General features: G+C 40.5%; 1 protein-coding gene across 1 annotated transcript in view; it reads left to right on the top strand.

The window, feature by feature from the left end:
* The window catches only part of exoc4 (exocyst complex component 4), a 105,924-nt gene that overhangs the window by 11,006 nt on the left and 74,631 nt on the right, over window positions 1-20,287 (top strand). The window contains exons 8-10 of the mRNA XM_061030341.1: window positions 2,338-2,515; window positions 13,981-14,126; window positions 14,560-14,648. Coding sequence (XP_060886324.1) covers window positions 2,338-2,515; window positions 13,981-14,126; window positions 14,560-14,648 — 413 coding nt within the window. The remainder of the gene's footprint in view (window positions 1-2,337; window positions 2,516-13,980; window positions 14,127-14,559; window positions 14,649-20,287) is intronic.

Raw genomic sequence — 20,287 nt, 5'->3', positions numbered from 1 at the left:
GTATTATACAAGTATGACCAGAGGCTTTGGATACTTCAAAAGGGTTCTTTTAAACACGTAATTTCATTTTCTTGCAACCAATCTTTTCATAATGTAATTCAGACTCTAAAATAGACCTCCCCAAATGAAACACACACACACACACACACATTTTCTAACTGTCAGTTAATCAGGAACTGGATGTCCATGTGTGTGCTTCCAACTCTTCTTCAGACATGTGCAGGTTAGCTTCGATCCTGAGGGGAAATGAGAAGTGAGGCCTCAAAGAACAGACAATATAGATTTAGATGGCCTCCACTGGGAGATAATGAGGAGTAGTAGACTGTCCATGTTTTGTGTCTGTCTGTGTGTGTGTGTGTGTGTGTGTATATAAGGGGCTGAGAGGCAGGTTTGGTCGCAGTGGTGACAAGGTCAGAGCCATACATTCTGTCTATCTCTCAATGCATGCATACATGATCCAGCATAGTTTGTCCACTCCTCAAAGCTGTTGTTCACCATGTATCTTTTCATTCTTGTCTGTCCTTAATGTTTATGCATGAGGTAGAAGATTCCTCCACACGTTGGCATTTCACAGATCCTCTTTTCAAACATGCCCCATTCACCAGGTTATTCTTCATAGTGATTTGTGCCTGCTTTCGTCTCCATTAATAACATTTACTTGCTGCTACTGCCAGTGCAGCGACAGCACGCCAACCAAAATGCCCCCCTAGTGAAACATTCATCTTGGTTCTACATTATCCTTATACCTTCCCTGGAAACCTTGGCCACTTCCCAAAAACTTTCAGCGAGCCTTCTTTTCTCGCAGCATTCAAATCGGAGCAATTTATTTTGACTTAGCATCAATAAGGAATGGACTGGGTTGCCTATGGAGTGTACTTACAAGAAGATGGTGTGTTTAAGAAAGTCCCAGGTAACCAGAACTTTCTAGTTGACATGACTTCAAGATTTGGCTGCATGTAAGGGAAGGAACAGAAGGCAGAACTTAGGATACATACTTTATAAACATCTTTATAGGTACATCAAAATGATACTTAAAGTCTGATGTGAGACAGGGTGACTCGGTTTATATTAGCTGAAATAGCTCCACTAAAACATCGGGCGCTCACTCGCCGGCATGGGTGCACTGGGTACTTATTGAGACTTAGATAATGTAACATGTGTTCCCTCTTTACTTTGAAAGCTTTGTCCTTGTGCAGAAAGGAGGAAGAGCAAAGTCTGCATGAAAGCATTAGCGTACACGAGGCAACTGTGAGTTTTCCGATCCAGAGCGTTGCACTCAGGTCAAGTGGAAGGTCTGTTTGTTTTGGCTTCACTTTCTTCTTCAGCCTGAGCCATTTAGAACTAATGACAGTAGCTGTTCATTTGAGCTCAGGGTGGACAGTTCACAAGCTTTTCTACGGTCAGCCCAGGTGCTGGGTTATTAGTGCTGATGATGTGAATGGAAAGAGGCCCCTAGACTGCATCTACTGGTACGGTGAAATACTCTCGATAATGACTTCAGTGTTGATTTTCTTTTCTTCAGTTTGACTTTAGTTTAACGCACATTCTACATTTTTTTTTTATATTTTTGCAATTCAACGTACTTTACTTTGATTATATCGGTAAAAAGGAATAATTTATCATCAAGTTGGACAAATCTGTGCACACATACACACTTCTTGTGACATTGTAGTTATAACAAATTCAAGACAGCAAAGCTAACAATCTCTGGAATATCTCAGTAAACTTAAAAAAAAAATCATGTCAGAAACAGGAACATCTGCATCATACAATAAAGCATTTTGTTATTAAAGGCAACAGGAAATTTGGTTGTGATGCAAACCTGCAGAAGCACAGAGAGCCATCTCTTATTATGGGGAATCTTTGGGAGGCTTTTTACCGTGAAACAAAGAAAACTGTGTTAAGTGGTGTGCTGGCTGACATTAGGTGTCAAATAACCCTCCATGATTAATTTTTTCCGTACCTTTTGTGATATTAAAAAAGAAGCTGAATTCCATGGTGGCTCCCTCGATCTTTTATAAACAAAACCCAAGGCCAAGTGCTTCACTGTAGGAACAAAGTGTGTTTCTTAACTAGGGAGCAGAACCTATAGTCAGTAATGTGCTGCCAGTGCATCTCCTGCATTAGATTGTGATGGACAACACCATGATGAAATCAAACAAAATAGGTGTTAAGCTGTTTCCTTTTATTCCAAAAATATATTTATTCTTTTGAATTATGTTTATTTTCATTAAGTTTAATTTCTCCTATCTATTTCCCTCCCACTCTCATGCTCTCCATCCCTCTTCTGTCTCCTTCCTCTCCCTCCTTTTCTGCTCCCTCTGGCTCCCTCTACAGGCTGCTGGAGCTGCTTGAGCTTTTGTTTGACAAGTTCAAGGCAGTGGCCCAGGCTCACAGTGTGGTGTTGGCCCACCTGCAGCAGATCGCCGTGCAGTGCCCGGGCGGCGCCCACGAGGAGGGCATCAAACTCTACGAGCAGGCCGACGTCTCTGCCAAGATCCAGACTGTGCTGCAGGTGAGTCTGAGAAACAATTACTGTACCCAGACCATTTATGTTAATGCTCAGTATAGAAGAAGTTTGTATCAGAAGTTTGTATCAGAAAACAAAAAAGGAAGAAAGAGAAAGGAAAAAAAACTTGAATCATGTTAAGATTATAGTGAAAAAAGACGGTCATAATGTGTGGAGAAATAAAAAGGAACGTTTAGGGTCGCTGGTTTAGCTTAGTTAGTAGAGCAGGTGCCCCATGTACAGAGCCTACAGTCCTCTTCACACGGTGTGGTGCACGTCTTCCCACACTCTCTCTCCCCACATTTCCTGTCTCTCTACATATTTCCTGTAGAATAAAGGCCAAAAAGCTAAAAAAAAAAAGTATCTTAATAAAGGGAAAGTTTGCCGTATTTTGAGTCCACTACATTATAATACAAGATGCATCCCTCTCTGAATAAAGACTTCTACAGTCTACAGATCATACTATGATGTATGTTATCATTGTGACTTTGTATTTACTGTTCCTTCATGGAACAGGTTTTTATGAAAGAGCCTTTTAAAAAGATGCTCTCCTTGAGACCTTGCTGTTATTTGTTCTGTCTTCCCTTGATGCCATACTCCTAGGCTTTTCCTTTTTTTTTTTCATCCGCTGCCATGGAGATTGTTCATCCTTGATATTTTTTTCACCCAGCACCTCCTTTCAAAACACTGATTTAATTCTTTATCTTTACGGTAAAATTAATCTGAAAAAAAAAAAAAACCTGGCCACAATGTTATAGACAACTTCCAGGCTGTCAGCAAGAAGACATGGGGAGCTTGATTGCTTGGATTAATGTTAGGTTCTTTTTAATTGCTGTGTATTTATGCCGGGTTCTTACTCCCTGCTCCCGTTTGATTGGCTAAGGGTGTGAGCAGCTGTCGAGGTGACCTATGGTGAATCTCAGGGGGAAATCAGTGGGAGTTGTTTTTCTAAAAGTGATTAGTGTGTCCCTGTGAGTCCCAATGAAATAGCATTTTTCCCTGTTGATGGTTGGTGGGTGCTGAATCATTTTTATTCAAATCTCTCATGTGTTGCCGCCTTTAAAATTGAATAAATATTTTTCTGTTGTTCAATTGAACGCCCATGCATTTCTCACCTACTTGTCATGGCTTCTTTGTGTATTTTTCAGCTGGCATGCATAGCTGTTTGAATAGAGGAGCGTTTCGATGTGTCTCTGAGGTTGTGGTTGTGTATAGGCATGCACTGTAATAGCTCTGCTGTACCAGTGCAGTTATAGCAGGCATTAAGCCATTCCCCTGTATGCGATCGCTGCCAACACCCAGTTGCCAGGGGCTGCGCTCTCTCCCCTGTCTCTGCGATGTGAGATAATGTAATCTCTTGATTAGAATACTCATTACGTGAAATGAGGTTTTCTTATTCACTCACTCGTGTTATTATTTCCTGACCGATTGTATCAATGTGAAGGCCCCTCGTCCATTGCGCCCTACCGCTCGCCGTTTCTCTCATCTCTTGCTTGCTCGCTTCTCTTCTCTCTCAATCTCTATTTCTCTCTCTGCATCTTATTTCTGCAGCATTATTCCCCCTGTCTCTGTATTACAGACTCTCCGCTTCCCAATACCTTGTGCATGCCCTTCTTGCCCGTTGTAATTTCCTTTTTAATCTCATTATCTCACTTTCTTTTTCTCTCACAACTCCCACACTCACTTTCGCCCCCTTCGTTTAGCCCACTCTGTCCAACAGAGTTGCATATCAGAAATGAGAGATATTAAATTCCTACTGCTCCCACAGTGGCTCTGTTAAGTTTTATTGGCTACTGAGTCAGTTCTAATCTCATGTCTTATGATCCTTAAAAGGGCAGATAGATGCACAGCATTTGTCTAATTTTGTTATGAGCTCTGCTAGGTCCTTGTTGCATGTCGGATGTCCTGTGGGTTTCGTTTTCTAGACATTCAAAAGCAATCATTTGAGTGCAGGTTTGGACAGAAGAATGATTAACATTAGTCTAAATTATTCTGATACCCAAACCAGTACCCCAATGCCTGCGATACAGCTTAAAATCTGGTATTTGTTTTCAAGTGTGCTGTTTGATGCACCAATCAGATATCACCCTTAGCCGACAAAGCAGCAATAATACATGTTACAGCTGTCATTTGCAGCTCCTGTGTTCGAGTGCCAGTAGGTAAATCATCTATAGACTTAAGCCAGTGGTTTCCTAAACCTTTTCTGACGGCAGATGAAAATATTTTCAGCCCCCCCCCCCACTCCACACCATACACATCAACAGATATCGGCATACATAAGACTCACTGTCAGTAACGTAAACAACTAACAAGACACTTTTAATGGGGAAGAAATTGAAAGTGTTACTGTAACTCAAACATCCATTTTCAGCCTTACAATTAAAGAAGTCCTCACACAGAATTTGCCGTGCTTTGCATAAGTGAAAAACAGTGCATTGTTTTTGTTAAGCTGTGCTGCCCCCCCCTCGTCATAACTTCAGGCACTCCGTAGGGGTCCCGCACCCCACTTTGGGCATCACTGACGTAAGCAAACAACAACAGTGAGATAGTAGCTTAGAGTGGAACATTAAGGGGATTCTTTATTGGCAAATGCTCAACTCTAGGTGCCTAGTTTTAGTTTCTCTTCCCCCCCTTCACACTTGAATCATTTGAATCCCTGCCTGTCTTGCACCTCTTACATATTGCAGTTCACATCTTTGACATGCACAGAAACCTCTTGGTAGGTGTTATTTTTTCCCCACTTTTGAGAGGTGGAGAAACCGCGTTGACCTTTCCACATGACATACCAGCAGACAGATGCGAGAGCCGACAGAAACACAGGGTGTGCACCCAGTTATAAGGCCTCTGCGGAGAAGCGCCGTTCATCAATACGTGACTAGGGCTCTGCGGGCTTCGAGTGGGGAGCAGGTAAACAAGCCTTTGAAAGTCAAGATTCATGTAATGGTTCTAATCCCTGCTCAGAAATGCTGCAGATGAAGCTGCTTGGTGCTAATTTCAGTGTGGCAGTATTGATTCAGAGCATAGAAAACTGGGTGCTAGGAGGAGTGTTTTATCTGCCACTTGACAGTGTTTCATGTCTTGTTCTGTAGATTCTGTGTGTTATGATTATTCACACCATTACTGAATTTACATTTCTAAGTGTACACAATTGCTGCCTTTGCTACTCTGTCTTTTTTACGATTGCCTTTTTCCCGCTTTCCATCAGAGGCCGTCATGTTCTTCAAAGTAGTTTGAGTTATCAAAGAAATCGTGGTGACTGGAATTTATGTGTTTCCATAAATATTAAATATGCTCCTCTTGCCTTTTCAGAAATAAACAGTAAAGTAGTAGCAGCAGCCTTTGGAGGCTGCCAAGTTTAACTGGTGTTCCCTGAGTTAAATTTAGTCCATGTGCCAAAATTTAAGTATCCTTTAAATAATGAATAAGATGGCAATTAGAGCGTGTTTTCAGGTAATTTGAAACCTAAATAAAGAAATCTCACTACATAAACCCAAGTGTGTTCTTCCTTGAGATACAACTAAGTGTTATTCAATGTATATTTGGCACAAAGAGTGTCTCTTTTTGCTGTCTTCCATCACCCTTTGACCTTGTCGTACCTCAGTTTTTAGCCGTGCAAGTTTGTTAATTAGCTCGCCATTTGCGCATTCTGCAGGGATTTATGGCTGGGTGACTGCGTGCCATGTCCGTTGTCTGCTGCGAGTGTGTGACCGGAGTGCAAATCACACTTTTAATGAGTCTCTCAGCAGACTTTGTGCCTGCATTCAAAAAATATGGAAAGATGCTGACTATCTGGCTTCTGAAAGGACTGATTTTTAGATCATAGAAACACCACCAGAGAGCGTTTGAATATTAACGTTTTGTACTGTAGGAAGAGATAAGAAAGCCGGGTTTTTTTTTAAAGTGTGCTCAGAATAAAAAGGAAAATATTAAAAGCAAACCTCGATAAATTTGACATGCAGGTACCTGTCCCTGCTTGACAATACCCTTTGTGACACCAAACAGTTAAGTCCTCTCTCTTTTCTGTGCTCTCATATTCTTTGGCTTTTGGGAAATCTTTAAACACATTGCTTCCATCTGTTTCTGAAGGAAAGTTTTTAAGTTTTTTCCTTTTTTAAAAAGTATTTCTGAGCACATTCACCTCCTCATTCTTTTTTTGATTCAAAATGAAGCTTTAACTGAACATTTTTCATGAATGAATCTTTTACTTGCGTCAGAGTAACCAAGACAAAGAAAATGTGTTATGGTAGTGCCAGAAATATATAAATATAAAAGTGGCTTCAATCCATCGTGCCTTCTCTCGGCTCATCAGCAGCATGAAAACGAGGGGAATTGAACTGCCAGGGAGCCGTGAGAAGACAATGATCTCTTTTAATTAGATATGAAGCTCAGACATCGCTACGTTGTTCTTGCCCAACGTTTTAATCAACGTGTCACATTTATTCTGGCCTTTCAAAGCCCTGTCATATTTACATATCACTGAAGTGCACTGAAGTCTCCCATCTTCACAGTGTCCCACCCCCTCCTCCCACCCATATTCAATACACCAAAATCACTAGAGGGGGCAGGACTTTGTCAACTGCTGACGTATGATTTAAGCAATATGACACGAGTGGAGTGATGTTGTACTGGATATCAGCACTGCTGTGATTTTGCTTAAATCATGATGTGAGTCGCTCAGCCTTGTTCCGACCACCCACTCGACCTCTAGTGTGATGAGGTTGAGTGGTTGACCCACTCGACCACTCAACCCACTCGACCTTGACAGTTATACAATGTAGAAAAAAGTGGTAAAAAGTAATCAGCAACAGATTATTTTGAACTCCATCAACTTAATACGTTCCACAATTTAACTGAAACTAGACTGTTGCTTAGCAACCCAAACATTCTACTTCACTCTTGTCCATGGTTAAACCAGTGAAATTAACTGAACTAACTTCATGACTTGTTGAAAAATGTAATGACTCTGCAGAGTCTGAATATCCTTTAGTATTTTCCTTAAACAAAAAACAACTAATAAATGACTAAAGGCTTATAATCAAATCATTCAAAACAATGTGAGTAGCTTCAACAGTTTAAAATCCAACAATGTACTGCTCTCACAGGTTTTAGGGGCTGGTTTGGTGTCGAATGATTTTCTTTAACTTGATATACTGTTTAATCAATTCAATTCAGTAGTTAAAGAACATTTGCTTCAGTCTACTTTCAGCAATGATCGTCTGATACCATAATATATCCAATAATGTTGAATAGTTATATTATAAGTACCGTAGTCTTCACTTTGGTACATTTAATCTGCAGTTTTATATAAAACATACAGTAATGCCCGTTCTTTCATTACATCCCTGGCATAGTCTGATTTCCTTTTTATCTTCTTATTATCTTTTAGCCCACATTATTATTCTAATTACTTAATTTCCCAAAAATCCTCAATTCATCTCATTGTTCTTTTGTTTTTTTTATTTATGGTATTGCTTTCCCCAATCTACTGCTTTCATCTCTTTTTTAAAATTATTTTTAAATGTGCTATACAAATAAAAGTTATAATTATATTATAATTTCCCAATTGAATAGAAACACAAATGAAAAAAACTGATTCTAAAAGAATAGTTTCCATAGAAACACCACTCCACACTACAAAGTTCTGTATTCTATACTGTGGTGTTTCTTCTTTGTCTAAATACATACAAATGTTTTCACATCGAAACTAAAATGTTAAGGACACAGCAAGGACACACAGAGATATAAAATGGGTTTCAGTGAACACGCAGGCACATTTTCCTTTCCTCCCGTGGACAAGATAGCCTTCAAAAGATTGACTAGATGCACTACACGCCAGGTGGGAACCCCCACTGGTTGGTGGTGGTTCAATGCTGCGGGAGAAGCTGTGGCTGAAGCTCTGTCAGAACTCGTGAAGGTTATTGAAGTTTCTGGAGCAAAATCAATACAGGGTGTGTAAAGAACACTTTCTTTGGCGGCCAAGGACACTCTGGACTTAAACTTCAAGCTAGCAGTGAGGGATATCAGTCGATATGTTTTGTGACAAGACACCAGCCAAGAGATTTAGCAGGAAAACAGCCAATTTCAATAAAGCCTGAAGAAAGTGACAAATTGTGGAGCGATTGTTCTCCCACCTGCTTTGAAGTGACTCAATAAGAGGGAGAGGATGGAAATGAAGTGATATTTATTTCTTTTATTTTGGCTGATTGACTGCAGAGTTCATGCAGCGACAAGTGCTCACCTGCAAGGCTTTGAGTGATGCTGTCTTAATTGAAATGATTTGTTGGGTGTTAGGGCCCTAATGGACAGGATGGAGGATGAGGATACACTTTCTCCAGGCACAAAGAGGTTGCATCAGGACATTAAGTTTTTGTAGAAGCAGATGGGAGTGCTGGTAATGAATTACAAAGGCAGACTGTGATGGAGCTTTTCTCCTTTCATATTAAAAGAACTTAGCACTCAGCCTCGTGGGCTGATTTAAGTTGGGACGAGACCCAAGCCACTCAGGTGCAGAGCATGGTTGTGTGGTTGATGGAATTACGTTGATTATTCATTGTGGAAATCATTTTCTTTGTCAGGGCAGCTCTTGAGGGAGATGTGAGTTTTGAATGTACACCCAATAGCACAAAAAGTCTCAAAACATGCACACAAATTCAAGTTTAGGTGAACTCAAGAAGTTTGTGTTCATATCTGGTGTGAAGAGCTGTTTCCTCTGTGTGCCATATCCACGTCAACCATTTCTTCTGTGGTTTTACAGATTCACCCCTGAACATAGATTTTAAGTTAATAATGGGAAATACATTTCTTCCTATCCTGCTTTCCAACAGCTCCCCGACACCTTTTAGTCGAGGTCACTTACCGAACATGAACTACAACAAAAAACTGACTTTGCTGCTCTGGAAGCTCAAGGGGACAATACATTTCTTTGAACCATCTTGTACTGTACTTTACGACATGCCATGGCATAGCATCATATCACATCATATCCCAACATATTGTATATTGTATCCTATCTTACTGAATATGTATTAATGCAGCCCTGTCTTTTCTTTGAAACAGTTCTTCTGTCCTTTTGCCATGTCTTGTTCTTTTCTCTGAAAATGGCTTTGACTTATTCCTGCTTTTTTGATGTCCTTATTTCTGCAGCCTAGTCTTTGACAGGTGACACTGACAGGAATACGATCTAAGCCTCTTTGTTGCTGGAGTAATACATATTTTTTTATGAGATTTCATGCCTGGCCTAAAGTAAGGGGACTGAAGAAGGAAGAAAAAATAAAATGTTTTTTTCAGTGTATGTAGCATACTTCCAGGTTATATGAATAGATGTAGGTGGTTGTCCAGGCCAATAATTTGCAGATTTCCTTAGGCTACATTCTCAGGCTGTGGGTTAAACAAAGCAAATATCAAGGGTCATATTTTTCAGACATATTGATTTTTTACAAGGTCTTATTACAAATATGTGTTGAAATACAAAAGTACTCACAGTAAACACAGCCCAGTATGTTGTATTTAACTGGAACATTTGGAGTAGTTTTTTCTAATAGTGCAGCATGTAGTTGATCTTTAGCCATCGGAAATTGTGGTAGGTATCATCCTTGAGCCCATAGAGATAAATGTGCATTTAATTTTTATGCATAATTTCTGCTATAATCGCAACACTCAATGCAATAAATATGTTGTCTTATTTGTATTTAGCAGAACATACAGTAGATGCCATCAGTCAGCTAACTGAGTAGTTGACTTGTAGAGAGAACTTAAGTAGTTGACTCATTGCTGTGCTTATTTGAACACAAAGAGATAATACAATTTATGACATAATGGCTTAATTAGAGAAGATGTTGTTGTGACTAATTTTTTAATTAGGATTCTTAATCTGTCATTTATAAAAATAAATTCAAGAGAGCACATTTTTCACCAAAACGTTTTTTTTTTTAAAGTTGACTTCTGTTATTCTTCATAATGAGTTTGCACAGATATTTTTTTTAGTCTGTCATCTCATCATCTTTCTAAAGATAAATCCTCGGCTCTGCTGCTAGTTCAGTTTTGCAATGGAATCGTGTCATGTGGGCACATTTTGGATGTTAGACTGACGTTTAAGAAAAGTGTTCTTCTGCAAGTTGTTAATTGCTGGTGTAAGATTTGTGAGGCCTTCTACCATAGGCTTATGCCCTCACCAGAAAAACAATCGTAGATCCTTACTTAAATAAGAGGTAAAGACAGCAACCCTTCTTTTTTCAAAGTCTCCTTGAAGGTTTAAAATCAGCAGCAGCAGCAACTGGTTGTTTAACTCACTTTCATGGCATCCTTCCATTTCCATTGCCTTTCCTTTCTCCCTTCAGCATACTGTTCAGTGTTTATCCTCCACCTATAATCCTTTGCTCTTTCTCTACTGCACATCTCTTCCTCTCTTTAGCTCTCCCTTCAACCTTCTCTCTCCCTCTGGTTTACATTCAGCCTCTCATCCCCCTCTTCCTCTATCTTCCTCTCTGTCCTAGCAGTCCAGTTAATTGCCTCCAAAGTTCACTCTGTCTCTGGGCTAATGCAATTTAAGTAGGGTCGGAGCCCCTTCATCAGCCCAGCGCTGGCATTTCATTAAGTCCACTTGGGCGTTAGCTTGCAAGCAAGTGGAGGTTTCGCTCCATCAGCTCATCATTAGTAATTAATACACTGATAGGATTAGCTGCAGCATGGGGCTAGTGGCAAGTGGAGCCCCTGGTGTTGCCAGTTGGAGAGGGCGTGTGCGATATGGCCTCCAGCCCTGCCTGTGATGTGGGAGAGTAATTGTTTAACAGTAATAGCACGTGTGGGGTTTGTATGCACATGTTTAACTTTAATAATAACTTGAACATTTCATACGACAATGACAGAAGACTCACTTCAATTAGAGTCGGGACTATTTTTAGTTTAAATACTGAAAAATGTTTTGTCCTAATAAGAGTTTGGGCCTGAATTTTAATCCAAGGCACCAAACCTCTGCCAATATATATTTTTTGTAACACCAAATATTTTGTATATGTCCTTTGGAATAACAATTATTATATAATATTGTGAAATTAGGTTTGTTTTAATCACATCAATACTTTTCTAAATAGCTTCACATATAATTTCCTTTGGAATCACATGAAAGTTTGTGGAAAGTGATAATTAGCAAGTGTTAGCATGCTAATGCCCTAATCTAACATTGTAAACATTGAACCTCCTAAACACCAGCACGTTAGCTTTCTGGACTTAACACTGTTATCCTGCTGATGGCAGCATTTGGCAAAAGGTACAGCTTCACAGAGATGCTAGCGTGGCTTAAAAATGTTCAAGTTGTTATTGTGGTGACGTCAGAAGTTTTGTGTGTGTTGAATCTTATTTGTATGGAGTGGGCAGCCATTTAAAGGCTCTTCTTTTATAGGTACATTTTTAGGCTTTTTGTGCCTTTATGTGGAGATACAGTAGGACAATCACAATGGATAGAGTCAGAAATCAGAAGTCAGAGAGAGAGTGGGGAATGACATGTGGGAAATGAGCAACGGGTTGGATTTGAACATGGGGCACGTGCACTTAAACCACTAGGCTACCGGCGCCCCTTTAAGACTCTTCTTTATGCATCAGTATAATTCAGTTTTTATAACAAAAAGTTCCAAATGCTACCTTATTAGCCACAGTGTGTTCATGGATATACGTGCATGCTGCTGCACTTAGATTAACATCCATGCTAGCATGTGAAGGCTTTCCCATGCATGACAGGGGTTGCTCTCTGCGGTGTTAATTACATCATTATGGTCACGATGGATCTCCATCTGCTTGGCCATTACTCCTGTCCCATTCTGGGCTGACCCGCACTGTGCCTCAGAATTAGACACACACGGGCTAAATGGCCCTGCTAAATTATGAAGCTATTAGATATGGGAGGCTATTTTAGAACATATGTATTCACACAGAGAGAGGAATGAAGAAGGAGAAGATGAACTGAGGTAGACAGAGCAACAGAGGAAAAAATAGAAATGTGAAAAATGAGAGATGAAGCACCAGGAGATTTTGAAAAATGAGAGCCAATGAAAGCTACAGAGGGAACGTGCAGATAGAATGATAGAGGAGAGGAAGTTAACTTTCTCCGTCTGGCCGGAGTTTCAGTCTGCTTGTCCTCGGCTATTGTTAGAAGTTGATAAGATTTTTATGAAGCTTGATAAGACGTTGATGGATTTAGCCATAGATCATGCGGACAGATCAGGGGAAAGGATGGCACACATTTTTACGGCAGTCATCAAAGGCGCCCAGTCATATCAGAAGCTATTTTTCGATCTCAAGGGTTGGATTTTCTTTAGTTGAACAGTATAGGCGTTGATCTGAAATCATAGAATGTGATAAATGCCCAGATGTGTACTAAATCACCCAGAATATTATAGTACGAAACAAGAGCACACTGGTCGTACTAAACTATCCCACAATCCATTGCGCCTCTAAGAGTATCCACCAAAGAGCTCGCCATCGACAAACCAAACTGATATTCATTTTATATGTTACCAAATAATATAAAAATTGACTATGTAGCTGTATTAGAAATGAATGAATGTATATTGTTGAATTCTGTTTATTGGCTGACAAGCTTGATGCTAGCTTATCCAACGAAGCTCGGACCGGAAGAACATCACATGACTCGTAGTTTAGTATGTTGCTAACAGCATACTGGCGGTCGGGTTAAGTATGCAGAATGCATTGTTTGAGTGTGTAGTGGGCAGTATGTTAAGTGTAAGTGGATTCGGACACAGCCAGTGTTTTGCCATGATTTCTGCTCTCTCATAAAGTCATACTGCATACATTTTCTGAACAAGGTATCTTAGTTACAATTTTACACTAAATGTGAAGTCAAAACAAAAAAAGAAACTTTCCTTCTGACATTGCAACAGAATGAAAGCGTCTATCACCAATTAAACCAACATGCAAAACTCGCTGAGTCTTTGCAATTCCACACTGGCTTTAGCTTTGTTTTGAGGTGAGCTCTGTGGCAAACCAGCATAGTCAGTCAGACAGTCAAAAATGTATGTTAATATGGCTGTTTTTCTTTTTACCTTTTAAACGAGGAGCAGATCTGCTGTACAGAGGATTTATAGATGGAAGGGGCACTTCTGAATAAGTGGATGAAGTGAAGAGAGCAGATTGGCCGAGCTTTCAGGATATGATTTTGAGTGGGAGCTTTGAAGTCATTAATAAGCTTTACTACTTCACTACTCATTACCTAATTAATATTAACAGGGAGAATATGAATGTGAAAGAATTAAGAGTAGCATTAAGTTGATTCTTCTTTTACTTGGCTAAGATTGTGCTTTAAAAATTCTCATTATGTGTTCGTGATCCTTTTACTAATCTTGATGTGATATTCCACGAGTCCTTCTACAACTCACTGTCTCAGTTCATCTTTTTATTTCATGGATTTCCTTTTTTATTATTACTTTAGCTTTTAACAGAGGGCCCTGTGTGTTGTTTAGGTTCTGCTGATGGAGTATCTGGATGTGAAGAACAGCCGCAGTGCCACGGAGCCATCGGCTCAGCTCTCCTATGCCAGCACCGGCAGTGAGTTTGCAGCCTTTTTCTCAAAGAAGAAACCACAGCGTGCCAAGCAGTCGCTCTTCAAGTAAGGATCTAGTCACAGTTTAACACAAAATAAATGAAATAATAAAACCGCGTTCATGAAGCCCTTTTCACACATGCACAAAACTCCTGAAAGTTTCACAAACAGTTTGGGGTGGGCTGCAAAATTTGAAGCGTGTGTACGTTCTTTTCAACTTGTTCATTTTGTAATTTCTCAAAATACATGCAGCGTTAATATAAAGGCATGAACTGTCATTATAGCATCGCCCCCCAGGAAGATTTAAGGGGCAGGCTGTTTTAGCATTGCAAGAGTGAACGGGGCTTAAGATAGGATAACATTTTAAAGTCCTTGAAATAATAAAAATATATTTTTATACTATGATTTATCATCTGTTAAGTGTTAATCTGCTCTATTTAACGTCTCAAACTCAATGTTTTCCAGCGTTCACTTACGAAACCTTTCGTCTGTTTGGTAGGTTTGAATCATCTTCCCATGCCATCAGCATGAGTGCATACCTGAGGGAGCAGAGGCGAGAACTGTACAGCAAGAGTGGAGAACTACAAGGTGAGGAAGGGGAAAGGTGGGGGTTCTAATGAAGAGAGAAATAGGGAGGACAGAAAAAGATTGTGGGTAGAGACGATTCCTTAACAGCTGGATTGGAGAAGTGAAGAAGATGGGAGGGAATGAAAGGGAACAGTGCAGAAGGTGTGAAAATGATTGACTTAACGGTGTGAAAGGGGGGAAATAGAACCGAGTGAAGAGAGCAAAGTTGACAGAGGTTGCCGTTTGTGGGAGAGGAAAGCGCAGCAAGTACCCACAGAGGGAAGGTCGAGGTCAGGGCGTAGGATGAAAGAGAGAGAGAGAGAGAGAGAGGGGGGAGTGTTTAAAAAAGAGACCCAACAGAAAAAAAGAAACAAAAACAGAAATAATTGCTAAATGTAGATATGAAGAGATGGCCAACAGATGCAGCTATAGAGTGATGGAGGGGATTCTGGGAGACAGAGAGATAGAACAAGAGCGTGAGGGAGCAGAATAACAAAAGGTGCCGTGGTGAGAGGAAGGGCACGTTGCAGGTCGAGAAGTTACACTCAGGAAAAGAAAGGAGTGCGGTGAGGGAATCAGGGATGGAGCAAGAGATTGATGAGAGGCAGAGAGCAGGGTGACTTTGCAAGATCCGCCTACAGGGAGAGGCCTTGAAAACCTCTCACTCTCTCTCATACACACACACACACACACGCACACACGCACACACACACACACACACACACACACACACATGCAAGAAAGCAGTGAGTGAGCTGCACAGCTAGACCCTGGAGAGTCTGAGCTGCTCCTACTTCTCCTTCTCTGTGTGTCTCTCTCTCTCACTCTCCAGCTTTGTGTTTCTCTTCTTTGACCTTGAGGTTTCAATCAGCGGTGCCTGACAGCGCTGTTTGTCTGCTACTATTCCCTATTTTCACCCCGAGCTCCTCATTGACTCTATTTGGATAAAATGTACCAGATGGTGAAGGACAACAGCAGCAGTGCCTCAATACTTGCAGAATTATCTTTTGATTAAATCTTCATAATTACATTTGACTTTTTAAGCAAATACTATTTCAATAATGAAGTTTTAATACGGTATTTCTAGTTCTGTCATTTAATAAAAAGCAACTTGACTCAAACCTTTACACATTTTGCCAAACAAAAGCCAGTCATACAGTATGAAGTGTATAAAAGTATGCAGAATGTACTGCTCCAGCTCCCCGGGCCACAACAAGAGCAGCATTGATTAACTGAGGATAAAGGAAAACCCCAAATGGTCTTCAAATAACAGCTCACTTTTTTTTTTTTTTCTTCCATCTGTCGGCGCCTCTGAAAGAAAAGGGGGAAATATATATATATTTTTTGACTTGCTGAATGCCTCGGAGCGTTTATAAGAAGATGAGATTTCTCTGGGCTTTCATTTCACCTGTCACAATGCGTCGCACCGGCCACAAGCCTCGGCCGCGGCCTGAATGGCTGCAAAAGAGATTGAAAGAGTAAGAAATCATTTAGAAAGTGAAATAAGTCGGCTGCGATGAAGGGAGGGGGGGGAGGGGGGGAAGACGGATGGAGGGAAGGAGGGAAGCCGAGGAGGGTTAAAAGTCATTGTTTTCATCAGGGTCCAGCGACGAAGCCATTTAGAGATTTCTGAGGGAAGAAATTAGAAAAGTGCGTATCAACACAGTGTGGCAGGGGACTTTTTTCAACCCTCTCTTCAAATTAAACTCACTGTTGGGAGAGGGAAAGAGTTCAAAACGAGAGATGAGTTGATGAGTTCCTCTGGCTGCAGGATTACTCAACACTTAAAGCTTAGTCATGTGTGTCTCTTAGTCTCTCCACTTGGAGTTTCCTGAACTCTTTCCCCCCCCCCCCCCAAAACTCTGCTTCAAGTCAATAACGTTATTAACTCAGACGCTCACCAACACAGCCACGGAAATAAGACTTTGATTGTTCCCTCTAAATCCAGCCCTCCACCGTTTACTGAGGAAGAAAAAATGGTCATGCACTAAAGAATCTGAACAGTGCTTTTTTTTTTCTCCCCAAAATCCTTTGCTGAATTTGCTGCAATTTTGTACTTTTTTAAATGACACATACATGTATATAAAGCATGCTAACAGAGAGGTTGCTTTGTGTATAATGTTCACTGATCTTTAAGTAATAATCAAAGCAGCTGTGTGTATAGAACATGATTGTATACCCTTTTCTCACTCTTGTATCTCTAATGGCTTTGAAATTAATCTGTAATATCTGTAATTTATGTCTCCGGAGTGATATAAGGAGCCGCCATATATCATTACACACATGCACACAGCTTCACAGGAACATATCCACAAGCCTCACGTACACATGCAGACACTCGGGGGGGCTTAATTGCTCGCTCTCTGCAGAAACACGTCTCGTACGCTTCAATTAATCCAATGCTTCATCTAAAGACTTTATTACGGCTCCATATGTAGCCACAGCTGGATGATGTGTTCAGAGTGTATGTAGTGAGATTGCCATGTACTGTGTGTAGTTTTCACATACATGCAGCAGATCCTCAGCTGTCAATGTGTTTGTATCCTCCACAAACCACTACTCAAGAATCAAAGAACCTCCCCAAGATTCAATCACGCTCCCTATGAATAAATTATGAAAGTAACAATTTTCCAGCTATAGTGTGTGTTAGCCTATGTTCAGATTCCTCCGCTGTTTTCCCACAACCCTCACCTTGTGCTTTTTTTTTTATTATTGCCTCTTTCATGTGTGTGTATACTCGTGGTCTTCCGAGAGGTGAATGTTTCTCAGCAGTCTTGCACCACACGGAGTCAGTAATGCATTTACAGCCCTTTTTTTTGATTTTGATTTCTCTTTGTGTCACGGCTGTTCGTTGTGTTTTCCGAGATATTGCCTGGCCTCGGGGAACATTTGAAGTTACCAGCTCTCCCCCCCCCCCCCCCCAACACGTGACAGCTGTACACAAAGCCAGTCTACAGTATCTCCACATGTGTGCCCTGGATATAAACAAACATACACACTTCAGACCCCCCCCCCCCCCCTTTGTTTTTCCTGAAGGCATCCACTTCCATTCCCACCTCTGACTCCCCTCCCCTCTTAAGATGTTTTCATAATCAACTCCATTCCAAATCTATTCCACACATTCCCTGCTCTCCTTTTGATATTCAAATAGACTTGTTTACATGGTGCCCAGCAAACAAAACAAAACAAAACAAAAAACAGTCTGGCTGAATCCCTTACAGCAGGAATCTAGTTACAAACAGCTTTCTTTTCTATTGGCCCACCCCTTTATATCTCCATCACGGTCTGAGGTGGGGGAAAAGAAAAAGCAATGCTGCATTAGAGGCTTCTTGTTTATGTATAATAGCATCATGCACCCATGAGAGGATGAGGAAAAGGGGGAGAGGGGATGGGGAGGGTTGACTGCTGAGGTTCAACCAGAAGTGGTGTTCCTTGTCAAGCTGATTTGTAACCCCCCCCCCCCCCCCCCCCCCCCCCCAGTGGAGAGGGGCAAAGAAGAGGTGCAAATGGAAAAAATGTCTAGTGGGAGACGAGGGAGGAGGTGATGGTAGGTGGGATATCAAGGGGTGGGGCTAACAGATGTTGATAACTATGTGTTTGTTGTGTGTGTGTGTGTGTGTGTGTGTGTGTGCGCGATGTAAAGTAGCAGACACAGCATGTTCCTGCCAAGTGATGTGTGATGTTGCATACTCTGGCCAAATTGGGAACTTGATTACAGGCAGTGGGATGTGTTATTTTTAAGGGAAAGTCTATTTTTAAAGAAAAGGTGGACATTGGAAAAAGGGGATGGAGTCATCAGAAATTCAAAAGCCCAGTTTAAGTTACCAGTTCAAGGTGGGATATCTATGCCCCTGTAACGTCTCTCCTTTAGTGTAACTGTAAACGTGTGTGAAAGTGAAGCTTTAGCTGCTTGTTTACACGTAATGCGTCTGATGCCTCAGCAACGCCCCATACAAATCTCACACTGGGAAACCAATATTACCCCGTTGAAAAATCAATATAAAACTGAAAAGTCCTTTTTTTTCAGCTATTGACTTTTTTGCAGCCTTGCTCAGTATTCCTAAATTATTCATTTTGAAACGAGGACATTGTCAAAGTCTAACCTTATTCTTTGTCTTTTTTTTTTTTTTTTATTTGAATGTAAAATCCTTCACCTGCCTATTCAGTTATTCTTATTTCCAACCATTCACACTCATGATTGCTTGTAGGAATTCAAGGATGGCGGTTGCTCACTCATTATTATGGAGTGATCAATACCTGACTTTAGCTGACCTTGCAATTATGATTTATCATATTCATAAACGCAGTCTTAGATGGAGCTGCACTCGGTCGGTAAAAGCGTCAATAATTATTAAAGGATTATGTCCCTGGAATGTCAAAGACATCTGCTTTGCTGTGATTGATGTCTCTTGATTTGATTCCTGTTCTCCACTTCACGCTTTATTTCCTGAACACTGATGCTTTATTGAGATTTGATGTTAATGCCTTTCTGTCTTTACCAGGGTGGAATTTTTCTCTCTATTCGCTACTTGGATAGTTTCAATAGATTTTATTTGTGAATTAACTCGTGCAAGAAAAGCAAGTAGTTATAGATTCATATGGACCCACATATGTAACTGGCAGCGTAATCATTTCAATAAATCCAATATTTAAATGTCATGCGTCTCAAAGAAAGACTATACAGTCCACCACTTATTTCCCCTGCGTGCTAAGTTCTTAGCTATGAATAAGAAGAGGCACCTCTTACTTGACTTTGGAGTTTGGTTTCTCTTTTAAATGAGATTCGTTGTTAACACCTCAGGCCGCCCTACACTACATTACATCTTGTGTGCTGTGAAATAAGAAAATAAATCCTAATTACCATAAATCTTATGTCTCTCTTCCAAAACGTATCTACATATTTTGCTTCTCCATTTGCCAAGAAATTTGATTAAACTGTCATGAAATACATTAAGGAAGTAATATGTATAACGTCTGAAATGTTATTAGTCACAGAGTTATGAAAATGATGTAAGCTTCAAACAACTTAAAGAAACCTTTCTTAGAAATTTTAAGACATTATTTCTTCTTGTATAGCTAAAGGAAAACCATCAACTTTTTATGCGTGGCATAACATAAAATCACCACTTCTGTATAGTGGTCCTTCAAAGTGCCAGTATTTCCTGTCGAATATTTCCAACCAGGCAGAGTGATGTACATGTCACATCTTGACTGATGAGGGCTTTCCTATGCACCATATGTGGGCTACACAAAGTATGCGTCTTAGGTTATGTCATGTTTGACATGTACATGCTTTAACTGCATGACACGTTGTAACCATGTCTATATTCAAGTTATACTCACTGCAGGACTGTCAGTAGAAAATGACATGATTCCCTTCTTCCCCAGGTGCCTCTACCTTTATGAATGGCCCTCTTCTAGCAGCGACATAGCTGTATTTGTAGATAAAACACGAGGTACCCCTGTTACCAGACAGGCCATTACTGTGAAAAGCCTGTATCTGTGTTCAGCATGAAAGCAAATATGGAGCAGCTCTGCATATTCAGTGAAAACAGGCACACACACACGCGCGCACACACACATACACACTAAACTGCAGATGTCCTGCTGTAGCTCTCAGTACTTATTTTGTAAGTGTTAGCTTGGGCTCATCATGTTCA

The sequence above is a fragment of the Labrus mixtus genome, chromosome 22 (assembly GCF_963584025.1).
Source record: "Labrus mixtus chromosome 22, fLabMix1.1, whole genome shotgun sequence".
Classification (NCBI taxonomy): domain Eukaryota; kingdom Metazoa; phylum Chordata; class Actinopteri; order Labriformes; family Labridae; genus Labrus; species Labrus mixtus.
The sequence above is the reverse complement of the archived record's forward strand: the minus strand, read 5'-3'. Positions and strand labels throughout refer to the sequence as shown.